The sequence below is a fragment of the Haliotis rufescens genome, unplaced genomic scaffold (genome assembly GCF_023055435.1).
Source record: "Haliotis rufescens isolate VD_foot unplaced genomic scaffold, xgHalRufe1.0.p SCAF_13, whole genome shotgun sequence".
Lineage (NCBI taxonomy): Eukaryota > Metazoa > Mollusca > Gastropoda > Lepetellida > Haliotidae > Haliotis > Haliotis rufescens.
The window spans coordinates 30225151-30246613 of NW_025963813.1; the positions used below are offsets into that span (position 1 = coordinate 30225151).

General features: G+C 41.6%; 3 protein-coding genes across 5 annotated transcripts in view; 2 read left to right on the plus strand and 1 right to left on the minus strand.

Annotated features, from left to right (window-relative positions):
- The first annotated feature begins 818 nt into the window (after window positions 1-818).
- Window positions 819-3828, plus strand: LOC125378724 (putative proline-rich protein 21). Its single transcript, XM_048394669.1, has 2 exons — window positions 819-855; window positions 2537-3828. The coding sequence occupies exons 1-2, from the start codon at window positions 819-821 to the stop codon at window positions 3826-3828; spliced, it is 1329 nt and encodes a 442-aa protein (XP_048250626.1).
- A 1165-nt stretch (window positions 3829-4993) lies between these two features.
- Window positions 4994-21463, minus strand: part of LOC124117798 (peroxisome biogenesis factor 2-like) — a 36850-nt gene continuing 20380 nt past the window's right edge. The window contains exons 4-8 of the mRNA XM_046479819.2: window positions 11068-11265; window positions 9116-9268; window positions 7473-7520; window positions 6414-6620; window positions 4994-5224 (exon numbers count right to left, since the gene is read on the minus strand). Of these exons, the coding sequence (XP_046335775.2) occupies window positions 5117-5224; window positions 6414-6620; window positions 7473-7520; window positions 9116-9268; window positions 11068-11265 (714 nt within the window). The 3' untranslated portion in view covers window positions 4994-5116. The remainder of the gene's footprint in view (window positions 5225-6413; window positions 6621-7472; window positions 7521-9115; window positions 9269-11067; window positions 11266-21463) is intronic.
- Window positions 18224-21463, plus strand: part of LOC124117797 (rootletin-like) — a 121910-nt gene continuing 118670 nt past the window's right edge. For 2 of the 3 annotated variants that reach the window (XM_046479808.2, XM_046479809.2), the window contains exon 1: window positions 18224-19590. In XM_046479808.2, the coding sequence (XP_046335764.2) occupies window positions 18586-19590 (1005 nt within the window). In that variant the 5' untranslated portion in view covers window positions 18224-18585. The remainder of the gene's footprint in view (window positions 19591-21463) is intronic. The other variant, XM_046479810.2, reaches the window with a different exon arrangement.

Consider the following 21463-nt stretch of genomic DNA (forward strand, 5'->3'; position numbering starts at 1 on the left):
GTGTGTTTTTGCAGTCGTTGTTTTTTTTATAGTTTCATGGTCTTTGGTCAAGTTACTGGACAGCCCGGCTACAAATTTGGAAATTGTCGTTTATGAGTTTACTCCATATCCTTGTGTTTGCTCGCAGCATTAGTTTTTCGGATATGTGTGTTTGATCACAATGATCAAACAATGTCTTTATCAAAGAAATTATTAATTTTATCAGAAAATGCTTGAAAAGAATAAGTATGCTTCAGACTTTTGGGTAAAAACGATATTGTCTGCCAAACGATTAAGCGACCAAATTGCTGGGTTCATCGCTACACCCCACTTCAGTTTCAAGAATCCAGTGGTTCAGAGGATATTGGGGGATGGGGGTGGGGATGGGGAGTGGCATTGTGGTGGTTAAAGCGTTTGCTCGTCACGCGGAAGGCGCGGGTTCGAGGGTACAACGCGTGAAGATCCGGTTTAGAATGGGTCTTCAGCAACCCATGGTTGCCGTAAAAGGCGACTATGCTTGTCGTAAGAGGCGACTAATGGGATCGGGTGGTCAGGCTCGCTGACTTGGTTGATGCATGTCATCGTATCCCAGTTGCGTGGATCGATGTTCATGATGTCAATCACTGGATTGTCTGGTCCAGACTCGATTAGTTTGAGACTGCAATCATATAGCTGGAATAATGCTGAGTGCGGCGTTAAACAACAGAAACAAACAAACAAACAAACAAACCCACATGGGTACACTGTGTGAAGCCAATTTCTGGTGTCCCCCGCCGTGATATTGCTGGAATATTGCTAAAAGCGGCGTAAAGCCGAACTCACTCACTCACTCAGAAGATATGGCGAAACGGGGAAACAAGCTGGAGTTACGGAAAGGTGATAGGGTTACTAATCAGTGTTATAATGATATATTCAAATCTACTGCCACATACGCAAAGCTCTGTAGCTCAACTGCTTTTTTGTAATATTTTCAAAATAATAAAACTATTTATAAACAAAATTAACACGAAAATGCCTAACTCATTAACAGAAGTTTCAATGATGCATATTCCATTGCATTGAGATTATAAGTATAAACAATAATCAATAAAAAATCTTAATTAAGTAATAGTAAATAATGCCGTGTTTAGTACGATGTACATGACAACCATGTTTAGAATCGGATCAGAATTCTGGTATCAAAATTTGAAGAGATACCAGGGTTTTTTCGGGGGCAAAATATTGCGCCGTATACTCATAACAATTATGAACAGACGCAAATGATATCCATTGGGCACACACGGTTTGGGTGTTGGAATGATTAAATTGAAACTATAAGTTTGATTTGTATTATATTTCTGTTCTGATAAGAAGTACAATCAATGTTCGGACATTCCTTGTTAGATTTCTTTACTAAGTCATTAAATTTCGTTTCAAACAGGACCGCCTCCGTGGTCTAGTGGTAGAGCGTCATACCAAAATACTTTCAAAGATGGTATTTGTTGTTACCCTGTCTGGCGCTCGGGATTATAAGGGGCTAAACAGGGTCGGCTCGGAGTCAGTCGGGGTATTCATGTTAAACTGCGGCATGGTATCTCAGTGGGCTAGCACTATAAATCGGCATCAGTCCGGACTCAGTACAAGCACGCACGCACGCACGCACGCACGCACGCACGCACAATGAGCAAAGGAAAGTATACATCCATGTTTGATGGTGGCTGTTATTCGATGATGATGATGATGATGATGATGATGATGATATTGTAATGTGCAGTAATGTGAATCAGGTCATGTCATGGGTATACTAAGCTTTCTTCACTTCAATTATTCTGCTTCGTGTGGTAATTTTGTACGTTTGTTTGTTTGTTGGTTGGTTGGTTGGTTGGTTAATGCCTAACTCAACAATATCCCAGCTATAAGTCTGGACGAGACAATCCAGTGATTGATATCATGAGCATCGATCTACGCATGTTGAGGGAGCATGCATGCTTAATATGTTGATGATATTAGTTGTAGTTTGTTTGTTTGTTGTTTAACGCCGCACTCAGCAATATTCCAGCTATATGACGGCGGTCTGTAAATAATCGAGTCTGGACCAGTCAATCCAGTGATTGTCATCATGAGCATCGATCCACGCATGTTGGATGACACGGTGACATGCATCAACCAAGTCAGCGAGTTGGACCACCCGATCCCGTTCGTCGCCTCTTACAAGTACAGGCGCTGAAGACCTTTTCTAACCTGGATCTTCACGGGTAGTAGTAGTAGTAGTAGTAGTAGTAGTAGTAGTAGTATACTAAGTATACTAAGTTGGTGAATAGATTGAATGAGTTCGGCTTGTGGCATATATTTTGTGGATCCAATCACTTCCCTCGGGACGTAAAATACACATTTATGTATTTTGAAATCATATAACTCAGCAGGGGTACAGATCCACTGTTCACTAACCCAGTGGTTGATAGTGAGAGCACTCATCCACTATTTTCTCACCCAGTGGTTGATAGTGAGAGCACTCATCCACTGTTCTTTCACCCAGTGGTTGATAGTGAGAGCACTCATCCACTGTTCTCTCACCCAGTGGTTGATAGTGAGATCACTGATCCACTGTTCACTAACCCAGTGGTTGATATTGAGAGCACTGATCCATTGTTCTCTCACCCAGTGGTTGATAGTGAGAGCACTCATCCACTGTTCTCTCACCCAGTGGTTGATAGTGAGAGCACTCATCCACTGTTCTCTCACCCAGTGGTTGATAGTGAGAGCACTCATCCACTGTTCTCTCACCCAGTGGTTGATAGTGAGAGCACTCATCCACTGTTCTCTCACCCAGTGGTTGATAGTGAGAGCACTCATCCACTGTTCTCTCACCCAGTGGTTGATAGTGAGATCACTGATCCACTGTTCACTCACCCAGTGGTTGATATTGAGATCACTGATCCACTGTTCACTCACCCAGTGGTTGATATTGAGAGCACTGATCCACTCTTCGCTCACCCAGTGGATGATAATGAGAGCACTGATCCATTGTTCACTCACCCAGTGGTTGATAGTGAGAAGACTGATCCACTGTTCACTCACCCAGTGCTTGATAGTGAGAGCACTGATCCACTGTTCACCCTACCAGTGGTTGATAGTGAGAGCACTGATCCACTGTTCACTCACCCAGTGGTTGATAGTGAGAGCACTGATCCACTGTTCACTCACCCAGTGGTTGATAGTGAGAGCACTGATCCACCGTTCACTCACCCAGTGGTTGATAGTGAGATCACTGATCCACAGTTCACTCACCCAGTGGTTGATAGTGAGAGCACTCATCCACTCTTCGCTCACCCAGTGGTTGATAGTGAGATCACTGATCCACTGTTCACTCACCCAGTGGTTGATAGTGAGAGCAATGATCCACTGTTCACTCACTCAGTGGTTGATAGTGAGAGCACTGATCCACTGTTCTCTCACCCAGTGGTTGATAGTGAGATCACTGATCCACTCTTCGCTCACCCATTGTATGATAGTGAGAGAACTGATCCACTGTTCTCTCACCCAGTGGTTGATAGTGAGATCACTGATCCACCGTTCACTCACCCAGTGGTTGATAGTGAGAGCAATGATCCACTGTTCACTCACTCAGTGGTTGATAGTGAGAGCACTGATCCACTGTTCTCTCACCCAGTGGTTGATAGTGAGATCACTGATCCACTCTTCGCTCACCCAGTGTATGATAGTGAGAGAACTGATCCACTGTTCTCTCACCCAGTGGTTGATAGTGAGATCACTGATCCACCGTTCACTCACCCAGTGGTTGATAGTGAGAGCACTGATCCACTGTTTTTAGCTTTTATCCACCACTCGCTCAACTCTCTCAATGGTTAAAGTGAGTCCATAGTTGGGCTATGCACATTCAGTGGCGGAAGAGGACATTGGATTTACTCTAGTAAAATGACAAGAAAATGAACGAAACAAATTATATCGTGTATCTTTGAACCTACTCTTGTGTGAGATATCTGTGATGACACGTCAGGATAAACTGAGAAAAGAATCCATCCTAACATAAAAATAGCACCAAGGCACTGTAGCTCACCTCCTGTGTAGTCACCATTTTAAAATGTCCAAAAAGCTGTCAGCATTGCTATTCAAATATGTTGTGCATAAATAGTGAGGAAAATCTAACAATATGGCTGCAATGGTGGCCATATTGAAATTAAGATTTAAACCTCTAGTACAAATTGGGGGTGTCATCTTTAGTGGGAACAAGTACTTCGTTTCAGGTTCTCTGGTTCAGTGGTTTCTGGCGAGATGTTTACAACAGATGAAGCTTGACGGCTTCCTTTACTTGCGGACCCGTGAAGATCCGAGGTAGAATAGGCAAGAGGCAACTGACGGGATCAGTTGGTCAGGCTCGTTGACTTGGTTGATGCATGTCATCGATCCCAATTACGTGGATGGATGCTCATGATATTAATCACTGGATTGTCTGGTCCAGAATCGAATTCTTGACAGACCGCCGTCATACAGCTAGACTATTGCTGAGTGCGGCGTAAAACAGCAAACCAACCAACCAACCAACCAACCTTTACTTACTGGGCAAATAAGCCGTGACATAAGATCACTTGACTTTCAGTCAAGTGTGCTAATGCAGTAAATTACGGTTATAACGAACTCAAAGGGACTACTGATATTAGTTCGATATAACAGTAGTTCGCTATAAGCATATATACAGCACATATACAGCAAATGGCTGGAACAAAAGAATATGTTTGTTATATCCGTCAGTTCGTTATAAGCGTGTTCGTTATAAATGTTGTTTACTGTATATTAAAAATTGTCATAGCCGACAGAGTACAGAAACCATATATCACAGTTTGGAGTTTGGAGGATGTTTTTAGCGTTAAATTTGCAGCAAGAAATGGAACAGTGTGTCTGGTTCTGACACCCTTTTGACAGTAGTTTGGTTACATGGTGTGTCACTGACACCTGGGGCACCGATTCCCAGCCAGTACAGGAAGTAGTTAAAAAACCACTCTGAACACAAGCATCATCTGATGTATTCATAGACAATATTTTATTTCACACATTGCAGTATTTGCATTTAGATGCCCAGACCACAGAACATAGTCTCCTTTTAATAAATGCATGGTAAAGCTTAACATATTCCAGCCAATCAGGATTGTGGTTGTATCCGGAGTCGGACAGACTGAATACTGTCACGGTCGGGAATGTCCTTATTACACAGGGGACAGGTTAAACCAGGGTCTGCTTTATAGTTGCTCTGAAACAGAAGAATATACACAAGTTCAGATCATTTGCATGTATGGTTATTCACATATAACTGCATCTTCCCGAGGCAAGAGAGTTAACTGTCTTTAAAAGTCCAGTTTCCACCCTTGCTGTAGGGATTCTGGGTTGGAATTGGTACGCTAGTAGCAAGAGGCAACCAAATGGTTTGGGTGGTCAGGCTCAGTGACTCAGTTGATTGCAGTCATCGTACACCGATGGCGTGGATCATTGCTCACAATGTAAGCACCAGGTCTGGTATAGTCCGTAGAACATTTGTTATTAATCTGAATCCCATCAGTCAATAGATAATGTTGGTTGGTTGGTTGGTTTGTTGTTTAACGTCGCACTCAGCAATATTCCAGCTATATGACGGCGGTCTGTACATAATCGAGTCTGGACCAGACAATCCAGTGATTGATATCATGAGCATCGATCCACGCAATTTGGATAGATGACATGCATCAACCAAGTCAGCAAGCCTGACCACCCAATCCTGTTAGTCACCTTTTACGACAAGCAGAGTCACCTTTTACGGTAAGCATGGGTTGCTGAAGACCTTTTCTACCCCGGATCTTCACGGGTCAATAGTTAATGTACACAGATGCCTTGAACAGTGGGAGATTTTGTACTTTTTTTTAAATAAAATGCTTCCTGAATCCCATGCTTAAAACATTTGGAGAGAGTTGGGTTTACTGCCATTCCAGACTGTATTCCAGTAATATTACGGCGTGTCAGCTTAATGTGGGAGGAAAACCTGAGGTGATGCAGGTCTCAGATGCTTACCACTTTGGTGAAACCCACAAGCACGGGTATGGTGCTGACAAACCTAGAAACATAATCAGGGCGAACCGGGATTCGTACCCATGATAACAGATTTCTGGCGTGCCCAAGGGGCGCAACTCTTGCCAAAACATTTGGATGAAAATCTAGTTTATTTAGTGAGTGAGTGAGTGAGTGAGTGAGTGAGTGAGTGAGTGAGTGAGTGAGTATGGTTTTATGTTGCTTTTAGCAATATTTCAGCAATATCATTTCGGGGGACACCAGAAATGGGCTTCACACATTGTACCCAGGTGGGGGGAATCGAACCCAGGCCTTTGGCGTGATGAGTGAATGCTTTAACCACTCGGCTTCCCCCCATCCCTAATTTACTAAGGCCTAAGGAGAAATATATATTTACTTACATGTATACAGTAGTAGCAGAACACATGTACACAGCCGATCTCTTGGGGGTCAACCGGCCACTCCCCACACACACCACACGAAGTCAGATGGTGTCGGGATCTCTCCACCAGAGGGTGCTGTGTTGTCCGACGTGGGAATGTCCAACGTACCACAGTGTTTTTGATTCTCTGCAAGTTGACTAGTGGGAGGGCAAAGAACAAAAATTCCTGGAGGAAGAAACAGGATTGGAATCAATTTAGGGAAAAGTTGTAAAACAGATCTTAAGCAACCAGGGCTTCTTGTACGAGTGAGTGAGTATTGTTTTACACTCTTTTAGCAATATTCCAGCAATATCATGACGGGGGACTCAAGAAATGGGCTTCACACATTGTACCCATGTGGGGAACTGAACCCAGGTCTTCAGCGAGACAAGCAAACACTTTACCACTAGGCTACCCCACCGCCCCCTTCTCATGAGAGTGCACCCAAGACAAAGTTTTCAACAAATGTATTTTCTACTTGGGTGGTGGGGTAGCCTTGTGGTTAAAGCACGTGCTTGTCACAACAATGGCCTGTGTTCGATTCTCCACATGGGTACAATGTGTGAAGATATGTCCCCCTACCGTGATATTACTGGAATATTCTCTCTCACCCTCCCTCACACCCACCCACCCACTCACTGCAAGAAAACCCATGAAGATTCCGGATAGAATAGGTCTTCAGCAAACCAGCTTGCCGTAAAAGGTGACTATGCTTGTCGTAAGAGGCGTCTAAAGGGATCGGGTGGTCAGGCTCGCTGACTTGGTTGATGCATGTCATCGTATCCCAGTTGCTCATTATGTTAATCATGCTTGCTGTAAAAGGCGACTATGCTTGTCACCCGGCTGTTCTACCCACTGAGACCACCCGGCTGTTCTACCTACCGAGACCACCCGGCTGTTCTACTTACTGAGACCACCCGGCTGTTCTACTTACCGAGACCACCTGGCTGTTCTACTTACTGAGACCCCCCAGCTGTTCTACCCAGTGAGACCACCCGGCTATTCTACCTTCTGAGACCACCCGGCTGTTCTACTTACCGAGAAGCCATGCCAAAGCAGCTCCCTCGTCATGTACTCAAAGCTGACCTGAAACATGAGTTGTTTTTAGATTTGAGGGTGTTATTCAGTACTTGACGACAAAAAAGTTCATTGGAGTAACACACTTATTTTCTGCAGCACTCTCTTTCAACCTGCACGAGGATCAGTCATGAGACCAAGTGGTCACTCTGGAATCCAAGCTTTATATAGATGCATGGCTGAGATGCTGAGTAAAATGAAAAAACACAAATGGAAAATATAATGTCCCCATTTTTCAAAGTTTGGAACAAAGACAAAAAGTAATTCTTTTATTAATACAAGTATTCCAATTGCACAAATTTCTGGGGTTTGAATCCCACAGGACAACATTTTTTAATCGATTGCGGCACACACACATCAATTTTCTAATGGTTGGCAAGTAGTAATGTGGGTGGATGACTGGGAGGTTTGGATGGTTCCTGAGTGAGTTCCTGAGTTAGTTCCTGAGTGAGTGGTTGGTAGGGTGGGTGAGTTAGTATATATGGGTGGATTGGTAGGTGAGTGGTTGGGTGGTTTGGATACTTCCTGAGTGAGTGGGTGGGTGAGTGGGTGAGTGGGTGAGTGAGTGAGTGAGTGAGTGAGTGAGTGAGTGATTGAGTGAGTGATTGAGTGAGTGAGTGAGTGAGTGAGTGAGTGAGTGAGTGAGTGGTAGGGTGGGTGAGTTAGTATATATGGGTGGATTGGTAGGTGAGTGGTTGGGTGGTTTGGATACTTCCTGAGTGAGTGGGTGGGTGAGTGGGTGAGTGGGTGAGTGAGTGATTCAGTGAGTGAGTGAGTGAGTGAGTGAGTGAGTGAGTGAGTGAGTGGTAGGGTGGGTGAGTTAGTATATACGGGTGGATTGGTAGGTGAGTGGTTGGGTGGTTTGGATACTTCCTGAGTGAGTGAGTGAAGGGGGGTGAGAATAAGGTTGGTTGGGTAGATGTAATGAGTGAAGGGTGGGGGGAAACATGTGGGTGTGGCTGAAGTCAGAATTGAGTAATGTTCACAGTGAGTGAATGTGTGGATAGTTCTGTCAAATTATTGTGTAGATGACACCAGAATGAAAATCAAAACAGATCCTCTTCAACAAATTGGGTTTTGATTTTCAGGGGAGTGAGTAAGTGATAATGGCATAATGCTGCATCAGCATTTTTTTGAAGATTTATGTGAATCATCATTACAACCATATAAAGCTTCATCTTTATTGGTATAGGACCAGAAACAAATGCCAACGAGCTGTGGACAAACACACCATGACTTAAAATCAAGTGAGCTTAAAATGTCACAATCTATCATTTTGTTTTTGTTTGTTTGTTTGTTGCTTAACGCCGCACTCAGCAATATTCCAGCTATATGACGGCGGTCTGTAAAATAATCGAAATCCAGTGATTGATATCATGAGCATCGTTCCACACAACTGGGATCGATGACATGTATCAAGTCAAGTCAGCGAGCCTGACCACCCGATCCCGTTAGTCGCCTTTTATGACAAGCATAGTCGCCTTTTACGGCAAGTTTTGGTTGCTGAAGACCTATTCTACCCCGGAATCTTCACGGGTCTACAATCTATCAAATATTGAGGTTCATCTATCAACACAGACAGGTGTATAAGGGCATCTTCCCACCTGTCTCAGGCCCTGCCTCTGCGGGAACATCGACTGAACACCCAAAATCCTCTCCACCACGCTGAGGTAGCCTCCACGACGGAGGAACATGAGGAAGTTGACCAGTGCTGCCACCTTCAGGGTCGTCTCTGCCCACTGCAAGTACTTCTCTATCTGGGACAGAGAAATACACAGTCAATAAACAAAACAAGTTGACCTGGGCCATGTTCTACAGAGCAATCTTAGCACTAAGATGACAGTAACATCCATTCTTTAACATAGACTAACAACAGTCGCAGTACTAAGATGACCGTAACTTCCATTCTTTAACAAAGACTAACAACAGTCGCAGAGCTAAGATGACCGTAACTTCCATTCTTTAACATAGACTAACAACAGTCGCAGAGCTAAGATGACCGTAACTTCCATTCTTTAACAAAGACTAACAACAGTCGCAGAGCTAAGATGACCGTAACTTCCATTCTTTAACATAGACTAACAACACTCGTAGCCTAAGATGACCGTAACATCCATTCTTTAACATAGACTAACAACACTCGTAGCCTAAGATGACTGTAACTTCCATTCTTTAACATAGACTAACAACACTCGTAGCTTAAGATGACCGTAACATCCATTCTTTAACATAGACTAACAACACTCGTAGCCTAAGATGACCGTAACTTCCATTCTTTAACACAGACTAACAACACTCGTAGCCTAAGATGACCGTAACTTCCATTCTTTAACATAGAATAACAACAGTCGCAGCGCTAAGATGACCGATGCAGCTGTTGTAGGAGAATACAGGTCATTCAACACACATTACCGTATTTTCTTGAGCATAGTGCGCACCCATGTATAATGCGCACCCCCCTCTAGCGGGTTCAATATTTTAGAAAAAAAGAAATTTGAATATTATGCGCAGAAATTTTTTACACCGTACCCTTTCAGCGAAGTCCGGCAAACGAACGGGTGCTGAGAAACTTCGTCAGTACAAATTCGAAATTTGAGATAAAAAATCACCAGACATGTTTATTTACCGTTTAAAAAGTATTTATTGTTCTGCTAGGCATTGTTTTATATTTAGGGATTAAGATTACCTTGCGTATTTTCTCGTAAACTAAGCTGGAAACAGCAATCAGCTGTACACACATTTTCTTGGAATCGACCGGTGATTCGGTCAAGACACACCCAATGATATAACTTTATAAGATTTTTAATGCAAGGATCGGCAACAATTGTATCTGAAACTATTTTATTTATCAGGAATAATATATTCCATTATTTTCATAATTATATGCAACCTTTACTAAACATATTTAAAATAATAATAACCCTAAGCGAAGCAGCTGATCGCTATTCCCGGGTATTATTTTTTACATGGAACATGTCTGACCAGTCACCGTCAAGGCTCACGCGCACGTGATCACGTGACATAGAATCGTCAAACAAAAACAAATATGACTTTTAACGAGGCAAAGTATGTCATTTATGATATATGTATCCATTCTCTGTCAACTAAAGTTTGTTTCAAGGCGTCAATAGCGGTATTCTGACCGTGGTTGCTGCTAATAACGGTGAGTTGTGCGATCTTCCGATCGCTTCACACACGATTTCGCCGAAATTAATAAAAACAATATTATAAGGAATTTTGAATAAAATAGTCCAGATATAAAAAGAACACTTTTTATAGCCAGACAGTGTAATTACATAAGTATTTTGCGTACTTCAGTATGGATTTGTTGACATGGTATTTCCGGTGTTTCGTGCTCACGGTAATGTCTTTCCATGGGGGGAAAAAACATCCAAACTCATAATTCGTGTATAATGCGCACCCCCTTCTACACAGCTGTGTTTTTTCGAAAAAAAGTGCACACTATACTCAAGAAAATACGGTACACAAAATGTATTGGCCTATCTGTGGCAGTTTTTGACACCCCATGCACCCCAGCCAATCAAAATTAACATACCCTATCCTCCCAATTCTCCAGGCGAAGTAATCTGACGAGGTCATGTGATCGGTCTCGTAGCCAGGGACAGCCAATGAGAATGAGGGCATATAACCACTTCTGGCGGCTGGACATCCATGCTTGGGGTGCCTTGTTGCTTCCATATCTGATGTTGAGGATCTGCTGCCCAATGGAGGCATCCCATTGGTGGATGGAAAACTGAAATAAATGGCACAAAAACTTGTTTTGCAAAATTTGAGATCAGAGGCACACTTTAAATCACTGAATTAATGCATCATCCAGTTATTGTGAGTGATAACCCCTAGCCTAAAGGAGTGGTGGGGAAGCCTAGTGGTTAAAGCGTTCCCTTGTCACGCAGAAGGCCTGGGTTCGATTCCTCACATAGGTACAGTGTGTGAAGCCCATTTCTGGTGTCCCCAACCATGATATTGCTTGAATATTGCTAAAAGCGGAGTAAAACCATACTCACTCACTCACTTACCTAGCCTAAAATGCATCAAGAAATTAATGCAAGTTTCCCTACCTTTCATTTCATAAATAGTCCACTTTACACTTTAAATCACTGAATTAATGCATCATCCAATTAATGTGGTGGAAAGGGTGAACGGGAATCACGCACGCATGAATACGGTGTTAGCGTTTGGCGTCTCAACGTGCGTGATTCCTCTGCACCCTTTCGAGTTGAGTTGATTGGTTCAACTGTGTCATATGGCCCTGTGACACAGGAGTAGCATTATGCAGATGGCTGTTTCAATGAATGCTCGTTCCACCCGTGACGAACAGGTCTAGTTGTTGATGAAATATAGTGATAGCTAAATAGACAGAATTTTTATTCATGCACCGATTGTCTTTAAATGTAATATCCAGTTATGTATGACTGTTTAATAATCTCATACCAACTTGACCGGAGTAGGTCCAATAGTTTTTCAGATATTGTAGTAAACATCGGTACCTTAAATTACCTTCCAGACTATAAGTTCTCTTTTAAATATGTCTGATCAATGTGAGCCTGGACTATTTATATCCTGGCAATATTGTTTGAGTTATCTATTACAGACTTAATAACTTAAGTTTTTTGCAAAAACAAATATTTTTCAATGAAAGACTGGAAAAAAGTAATGTAGCCTCAATATTTACACACAAGCATTTTTTACAGACTTGTTGACTGTCCTAAGAAAACAAGTGTGTTGGGAATAGTAAATACACAGACTAAAACTGTTGGTCTTGAAGCAGCGAAAATCCTAGACCCCTGGGGTATGAAATGGTATGTTTTTGTTTGTTTGTTTGTTGTTTAATGCCGCACTCAGCAATAATTTTGCGATATGACTGCGGTCTGTTAATAATCATGTCTGGACCAGACAATCCAGTGATTGACATCATGGGCATCGATCCACACAATTGGGATACGATGACATGCATCAACCAAGACAGCAAGTCTGACCACCCGATCCCGTTAGTCGCCTCTTACAACAAGCACAGTCGCCTTTTACAGCAAGCATGGATTGCTGAAGACCTATTCTTCCCCGGATCTTCAGGGGTATACCGGTAAGAGAATCATGAATGTGCAATGATCTTGTCAAGCTTGCGTGATGTATGGCCACATAAAAGGGACTCGCTTAAAGAGAAACAATAGCAACATTAAACAAATCTTCATTTTCTCCTTGTAGAAAGTAAAGAGCCCAGAAACGTCCCTGACTGGGACTTCTCCATTGACTGTTGCCTATCAACAAACGTACCTCACTCTTGAGCTGCTCGGACACAAGCCACAATAAATACTGTCACAGTTTTATTACCAACATCAACTTGTACAGAAGCAAAAGCACTCTGAGGTTCTATACACCAGCTTGCACCAGGAGGTTTAGCTGTGTGGGCAGATCCAGGGGGTCCACAATTTCAATGAGGGCATGAATTGTGCATGCGTGTGTGCCCGTTGTTTACATTTTTTTCCATATTCATGCATATACTCAGGTATGAAATTCACTTAACCAGTTTGAAACAAGCTTGGTGCTGTAGTAAACTTTGGAAATCTCAATTTCCTACACTAATTGTGCACAGACGACTTTGAAAAGCTTTAGCTACAGCCAGGTTGGCATTGTATATATAACAAGGAGCATCTTCGCGAGGCAAGGGATTTAACTGACTATAATGTGAGGTGAAATTGGGTTTAACGTTGCGTCCAAGATTGTTGCCATTATGTAGCGAAGTGCTTGCACATGTGTGTGTGGCTGCTTGTACTAGTCCGGACTGATGCCGATTTATAGTGCTAACTCACTGAGATACCATGCCGCAGTTTAACGTGAATACCCCACTCAGACACAGTATACTGACTCCAAACCGACTAGTCCTTGTTTTAGCCCCTTAATGCCAAGCCCCAAACAGGGTAACAACAAGTACCATCTTTTAACGTCTTTTGCTATGACACGGCCGGGGATCGAACCCGGGACCTTACGCTCTCTGGGCGGACACTCTACCACTAGACCACGGAGGCTGTCAACTGACTATAAAAGTCCAGTTTCCACGAAATGAAAATAAACACAATGTGGGGAGACATGCAAAGGATCTTGAAACAGAATTGTTTGCACATACACTTCAAACTCACTCCTCCCTTCTTCAATATCTAGGATCCTCGGGGGCACGGTTGGCCCAGTCGTCTAAGACGCCACGATTCGCTGTGCAGAGTTGCTTCCCTTGGGTACGCCAGAAACCTATGATTGTGGGTTCGAATCCCCGTTCGCCCCGATTATGTTTCTAGGTTTGTCAGCACTATACCCGTGCTCGTGGATTTCACCGAAGTGGTAAACCTCTGAGACGTGCATCACTTCGGGCTTTCCTCCCACATTAAGTTGACACGCCGTGATATAACTCATTTTTAAAAATAAAGAAGACATTTTCAAAAAGACACATTTTGGGAATAAAATTATGCATGTCTATTCATAAAAATTTCTTCTGCCGTGAATAACCCAGAAGATTTCCGCGCTACATACAATTCCACTGGTTTACAAGGTACACTGCTCATAGATATTTAGACAGGCGCCAGTTCCACAGGACTAGGTGTGTTCCAAGGCATTCACTTCTCAATTCCATCAAATGGTAAAATGCATTAAATATCATTTTCACTCTCAATTTCATCAATTCCAAAAGACAGCAAACAAAAATAGCACATTCATATGAAGATATCAAGATCAGTCGCCAAAGAATATTAAATATCAAAAGCTCATTAACAATAATGAAAATTAAAGATATACCTTCAGGACATGATCTTTCAATCTCACCTAGAGTCTGTTACAAATGAATACAATTTTCTCATGCATCATATCCCTCAACATGTCTGTGAATCGACTAAAACAGCCAATAATCATCATAAAAGTTAATCATTATCATACCAAACACAAAGAGATGCTTCCTAAAGTCCTTAGTCCAGTCAACAGATCTTAGATTCCCATATACATCAACAAAACAAGTAACCAGAATATATTTCCAAGAACATCATTTTTGCGTTTATTGATCTGTGATAAGTTTCCTATTTGACAATCTAATTACAAGCATTTGAATACAATTGATTTAAACTACTGCTAATCAATAAAACTATCATTTTACCATCTATAAGGAAATCATTTTACCATTTACACATCCACGGTTACCGTGGTGATATCACAGGAAGCATATCGTGAGATAATATTTCTGAAAATGTTACATGAATGATTGATTAGCATGATTAGCGTGCAATAAATGGACCTGTGATAACAGATAATCAATATGCAATTATCAATACCCAGTACCCAGATATGACTTGATATCATGGGAAGGGAGACAACTCTGTATTTCCTAACTGGAAAACCTTTATATTTTACAAAAAGCTTCCCCTTAATTTTGCACAAGTCAAAACACTGTGTTGCTCCCATGTCACTTTCATTTGAGAGCATGGTTTAATATAAAGGAATGCAATATTATTCCGTAGTCATGGCAACAAATATTCATATATTTGATCACTGTATATGGCAGAGCTGTTTCGGAGAGGAAGGGTTGAGGTATTTTGCCTTTTTCAGCATTGCCAATGGCCAAAGCTGATTGCAGATGAATACCTAAAAGAAACATGTAACCATAATAATAATAATAATAATAATAATAGGCTATTTATATTGCGCATATTTCTACACCACTCAGGGGCATGGTCTAGTGCTATCATTACCCCCGTCACTGGATCATTGTGCACTCAAGAATCATTCTCAGCTTCCTGGGGAGTATACAACCCAAGCTAACTAGATGGTTAACAACAAGCTCCTTCATCAGTAACAGTTTCTAAGTATTTTAGCCACTTTGCAAAAATAACAGGGGATCTGGGGGACTTGAGACCCACAATGACTTGAAACAAATCCTATTGTAATGAAATATCATTTTTAGTTTCCTAAGTTAATGAAACATACTACGTTTGTTGAAATGAGGCTTGGATCGATGTCACTGTGGAGGTTGCCGCACGCCATTATGGAACTTCTAATTTTTCAGTAATATTTCTATGTTGATGTCCAATTTTCCATGCTTGTGAATTGCCTTGATATTTGAGCTTTAATTAAAATGCAGAGAGTCATTTTTGTCTCCATTTTTTTTAGCTTCATCACCCGATTTAGAAAAAGTCATGCTGTCGCGTATTGCTGTATAAGTTGCATCGAGCAAACATGGCGGCTAGGTATCCGGTAATTTGTTTATGTACAAATTGTTTTTAATTCTTATGATAACTTAATGCAATAATTACTAGTAATCTGAACACCAATAGCAAAATTGTTCCATATCCTCACATAATATGAGTTCCCTTTGCTTTTTAGTTTCTGTAAACAAATGAAGAATATTTGTTCAATTGTAAATATATCCACAATTTGTCACTTCCATACCATTATGAAATACCCATCACATCACGGCCATACTCATAAAACAGTTCCAGCCTTGTGGTTTCTAAGAATGTTTTAAAAATATTTTGAAAGTTCATATTTTTACCTATTTAAAAATTCTTACAGTTTTAACTGGCATGAACTTAAGACATTGTGAGTGAGTGAGTGAGTGAGTGAGTGAGTGAGTGAGTGAGTGAGTGAGTGAGTGAGTGAGTTGTTTTCCACTTTTAGCAATATTCCAGCAATACCAGCAGAGGACACGACACCACAAGTTGTCTTCCCACATCGTACTCAAGTGGGAAATCAAACTCGGGCCTTCAGTGTGACAAGCAAACGCTGTAACCACTAGGCTACCTTTCGGTCAAAACCTAGTAATTTATTTATGTCCTAATTGTATTACTTTGGCTGGAGAGTTGGAGAATTGTATTTAATGTAATGATAACCATGTAATATTACTCTGCAGCTAATTTGTGCATTATAGCAATATCTCCATGCGCCCTTATTTCCTTCCCTCAGTATATTTAGAATAGGTCTGAAGCAACCCATGCTTGCCGTAAAGGCGACTACGCTTGTCATAAGAGTTGACTAACAGGATCGGGTGGTCAGGTTCGCTGACTTGGTTGATGCATGTCATCGATCCCCATTGCGTGGATCGATGCGCATGATATCAATCACTGAATTGTCTGGTCCAGATTCGATTATTTACAGATCGCCGTCATATAGCTGGAATATTGCTGAGTGCGGCATAAACAACAAACCAAACCTATTACTACTACGTGACATGATACTGAATACATTTATCATCCAAAACTGCCTTCTATGGGAGATATCACTTGGCTGAAATCAAAAACATAATGAAATTGCATCACAATGCCTTGCAGACCATTGTGACATATTCGTTACCATGACATCACAATCAAATGACATCACAATCTCTACAGTCCATTCCAAACATACTGAAATGAAACAGTAGCCATTTATTTGTTTATTTGATTGTTAATTTACACTTTATTCAGCTATATGATGGCTGCCTGCAAATAATACAGTCAGAACCAAACAATCCAGTGACATAAACTATGACCTTGACATGCCATCAACCACGTAACTGACCCAGGCCACCTTACACCTCTTACGACAAACATAAGAAGCTGGGGACTAATTCTTATGCAGACTTATAGTCAGTGTCTTCAGACCCTGGAGAATAAATATAAAAACGAGTCAAACTCAAGTCTAGATTGAAATTAAGGATTGCCCTGGGCTCAATTTGGATTTTATAAGTTTTACTTTGTAGATATAGATTTGAAATAAGATAACTTTATTTCTGGGACTTAATGTCAGTCTAACTCGGAATCCCCATAGAAAAACAAGCATAGATAGCTGGGGACCTATTTTAACCTAGAATCCCATTGGGGAAGCAGCCTAGTTGGCTATGAACAATGAATAATTGAATTTCTAAATCCAGTTGAAAGCTTTACTTTTTTATAAAGTACCTTTTGGGAATATTAAAAGCTGGCTTTCTTAAAAGAAATTCTCTACATAATGGCCCATACTTACCGGTATCTTACATAAGTTTATACAAACATCTCGTCAATATTTTATATTTTGATTCATTTGTTTCACCAGGGCTGGTTGTGATGACACATATGTTGTCAAGTAACAAATATAAGTTCGTAACCAGGATACAAATAAACATTTCAAAACAGCAAAAACCTGAGGCACTATTTTTCTGTCCCTTTTGTCTTAAACACAGCCAAAGGATAGAGATGTTATCAAGACAGTCTTAACATGACTATTATACCCTTAATAGATTTTTTAGGTGCGGCTACACAACTGGTCCAAGCTGATTGGCAAGGTGATTTGTGTGAAAAGGCTCTGTATTGACTAAAACTGCTGTCTGTTAACGACCTAGGTGCACACTCGGCAAAACCCATTGATGATCCCAAAACAAACAAGGCTCTGAGGAGACGACCAAAATGTATTTATAGAAAAAACCATGATAAACGACATTGTTGCTAAGGCTTGCTAAAGCTGGTTGTCATGGAAAAATACATTCATAAATTATTTTCGAATCTAGACTTAATATTGTCTTATTGTCATGATATTAATGTGTGTAGTAAAAATAACAATGCTGTGAGCCAGGCAGTGAATTAAATACGGGTCGCATGGACAGCCACAGGTTAGAACATGTAACATACAATACGACAATATATACACCTGCTGGAGTAGAGTGATCAGCTAGGGAGCTGCCATAATAGCCAGATACTTAATCTTGGCGTGTGAGCAGCGATAGGATAATCTTACACCTGGGTACAGCACTGGTCAATAGATGTTATCAGCCACTGTGGAACTGTTGTCACGGATGGATTGCCAAGGTTGAGGTCGTACGAGCACTCACATTTCGTGGGGTTACAGCATGGTGGGTTTAAATCCTCTTGTGCTTGACTGGAGTATTTACTGTGAGCGACTGGGATGTGAATGGCTGTAAATGCCGGCTAAGCTGGGACAATTGGATTGCAGCCATGTTCAATACGCGGAGTTGTTTTGACCCCTGTGATAAGGGTGTGTGGGTAATCATGCTGTTTGGATATCAGTGGGCAGTATAAAACTCTGAGGTTAAGTGACTCTTGTTGTGGTCATGGAGGAGGCAGACGGACAACGCGACCCAGAGTCCCCTTCCCGTGTGGATGTTGAGGGGGCACCTGCAGACACTGGGTTTCAACAATCGGCAGTGTCTGAAACACCAATCAGCCAATCATCGGAGGGATCTCTGGACACTGATGATACCAGTCTTGAAATTGCATTGGCTGATGACCAGACTAGCGAGCCAATCAGGGATGGAGGTGAAATTCGAACCCCAGACCAGCTGATCGTCCACTCACCTCCCCCTCCTGAAATTCTTGTGTCATTGCCAGAAGATGAAGATGAAGATGGTCAGGAGGAGGATGAAGATGAAGGTCAAGGTCAGGAAGAGGATGAAGGTCAAGGTCAGGAGGAGGAGGAAGGTCAAGCATTAGATGTCCAAGATTTACAAAGAGAAGGTGAAAATGACAACCGTGATGATGATGATGACAATGATGATGATGATAAGAATTTAACAGTTGTTGAGGACATTGTTGCAGCAGCTGAAGATAAAACTCAGCATCCCAGGGGGAGTTCTCATGAATCAGAGATTAACGAGTTTGACGAGAACGATGAAAATATTGGCAGCGTCAGTGATGAAGAACAAAATATTGCAGACGACTCCCTCACTAGTTTCGAAGACAACCAATCCAGCAGCACCAACTACATGGGCATGTCTCCCCGAAGTATTCCGAGTCTCTCAAAGCAAATTGTGTCTAGCATGTTGTATGGCGACACTGACGACCTTCTTCAAAATTTCAAAGATGACGGACAGTCATCTGTCGTCAGTGATATTTTCACGGATGTCAGTGTCAACAAGACACAGACTGGTCCAGCCCACAACAGCAGAGTAACCTCAAGTTCCTTGCCCTCCTCCAAGCAAATGTCACAACCAAGCAGTTTGAACAGTCATGGCTCAAAGACTATCGGAAGCCAAGCCTTCTTGAATGGCCAATCAGATAAGGGCTTGTATGTAACAAAGACTCCAGTTGGCTACTATCTAGATGAAGAAGAGGCTGAGGTAGGTTGTTAAACACTCAATAACAAACTTATCACTTACTGTGTACAATGTATATATGTATGGGGGTTTTATCAACACGTTTTGAATTGATGCCTTCAGTTGTCTCCCAAGGAGGTCAAAGGGATGCCTTTTAATTATTTCGAATACATCAGTTCTATCCATTAAGTGTCCACCCAAAATATTGTATACATTCAAATAATTCATTTGGAAGTCGTCTGATCCTCCATTGACGCTCAAAATGCATGACTTTGTGTTGCTCTATCTTCATTCAGCGCGACTGATATTGCTGAAGTGTCTGAATAGCACCTTTTCTCTTATTTAGAGCCACAAATGCTAATGTAAATGTGAATTATTTTTGGTGAATAATGTTATTTACCTGTTCTGAGTGAGTGAGTGAGTGAGTGAGGTGAGGTGAGATGAAATGGGGTTTAATGTCGTGTCCAAGATAATTGCACTTAAATGGCAACGTCCATGCACGTGCGTGTGTGTGTGGCTGCTTGTACTAGTCCGGACTGATGCCGATTTATAGTGCTAGCCCACTGAGATACCATGCTGCAGTTTAACATGAATGCCCCACTCAGACACAGTATACTGACTACAAGCTGACCAGTCCTTGTTTTAGTCCTTTAATGCCGAGTGAGTGAGTGAGTGAGTGGGTTTAGGTGAGTGGGTTTGAGTGAGCGAGTGAGTGAGGGGGTTTGGGTGAGTGGGTTTGAATGAGTGAGTGAGTGAGTGAGTGAATGAGTGAGTGAGCATACTTTTACACACAACACTCAGCATATTCCTGCCATATCACAGCAAGCGGAACCTTGAACACTGTTCATGTTGTATCCATGTTGGAATAGAACCCAAGACTCCAGCATGACAAGCAAACACTTTCACACATGGCTTTCCCGCCTAACACTATCCCCATATATCAATACGGACATTTCAATGAATGGTCGGACAGGTCTATTGTCAATAGCTACCGAATTCTCACCCAGACAACTAAAGTCACACACCCAATTACACAGCAGATCATATCTACCCTCTTAGCCCTGAGTCAACCACTTCCGCTACATAAACACATTAATGGGGCTTTGTTTTGGTGTCGGGTATAAGGACTTAACCTGTGCTAAGATCTGACTTAGTACCTTGAGGTATTAATCTCATAATAATCCTCATAGGTAATAATTGCCTGTTAACCTACTAGCTGATACTTAGTTTCAACTAATGATTTTCCTACATTTGCAATATAACACTGAGATAACGACTGAGATTTTTTAGGGGCTAGGTTTCTCAAAGAAACCCTGGGAAGATCTGTGTTAGAATTGGTCTTCAGCAACCCATGCTTGCTGTAAGAGGCGACTGTGCTTGTTGTAATAGGCGATTGGCAGAATCAGGTGACCAGGCTCGCTGACTTGGTTGCATATCATAATATCGAATTGCATAGATCGATGCTCATGATGTCAATCACTGGATTGTCTGTTCCAGACTCAAGTATTAAGAGACCACTGTTATGTAGCTGAAACTGTTCTTCAAAAACTGCTGACACAGCAAGTTTGAATCGATCATTCAATTCAACACAATCTTTGTGATCTTTTGAACTAAACCAGTTTTTTATATGTTCTGGTTATTTCATAGAAAGGTGTGGTTAGTTAGTCCAGTGATGAAAGTGTCAACTTGTCATGATGAAAATCCAGGTTCGAATCCCACATAGGTACAGTGTGTGAAACCATTCTTACTGCCATGTCACAATATTGCTGTAATATTGCTAAACACGGTAAAACCATACTCACTCGCTCAAGCATATGATAAACATCCTAATGAGGTATTTTCTTTAAAAAATGAGAAGATTTCTAAATGTGCCCTTTAGGCATGGTGAACTAACATG

Bases quoted from the DNA above. Each gene is read 5' to 3' on its own strand.
- LOC125378724 (XM_048394669.1), top strand. From the start codon at position 819: ATGGCGAAACGGGGAAACAAGCTGGAGTTACGGAAAG. The intron at 856-2,536 runs GTGATAGGGTTA...TCTCTCACCCAG, and splicing joins CAAGCTGGAGTTACGGAAAG to TGGTTGATAGTGAGATCACT.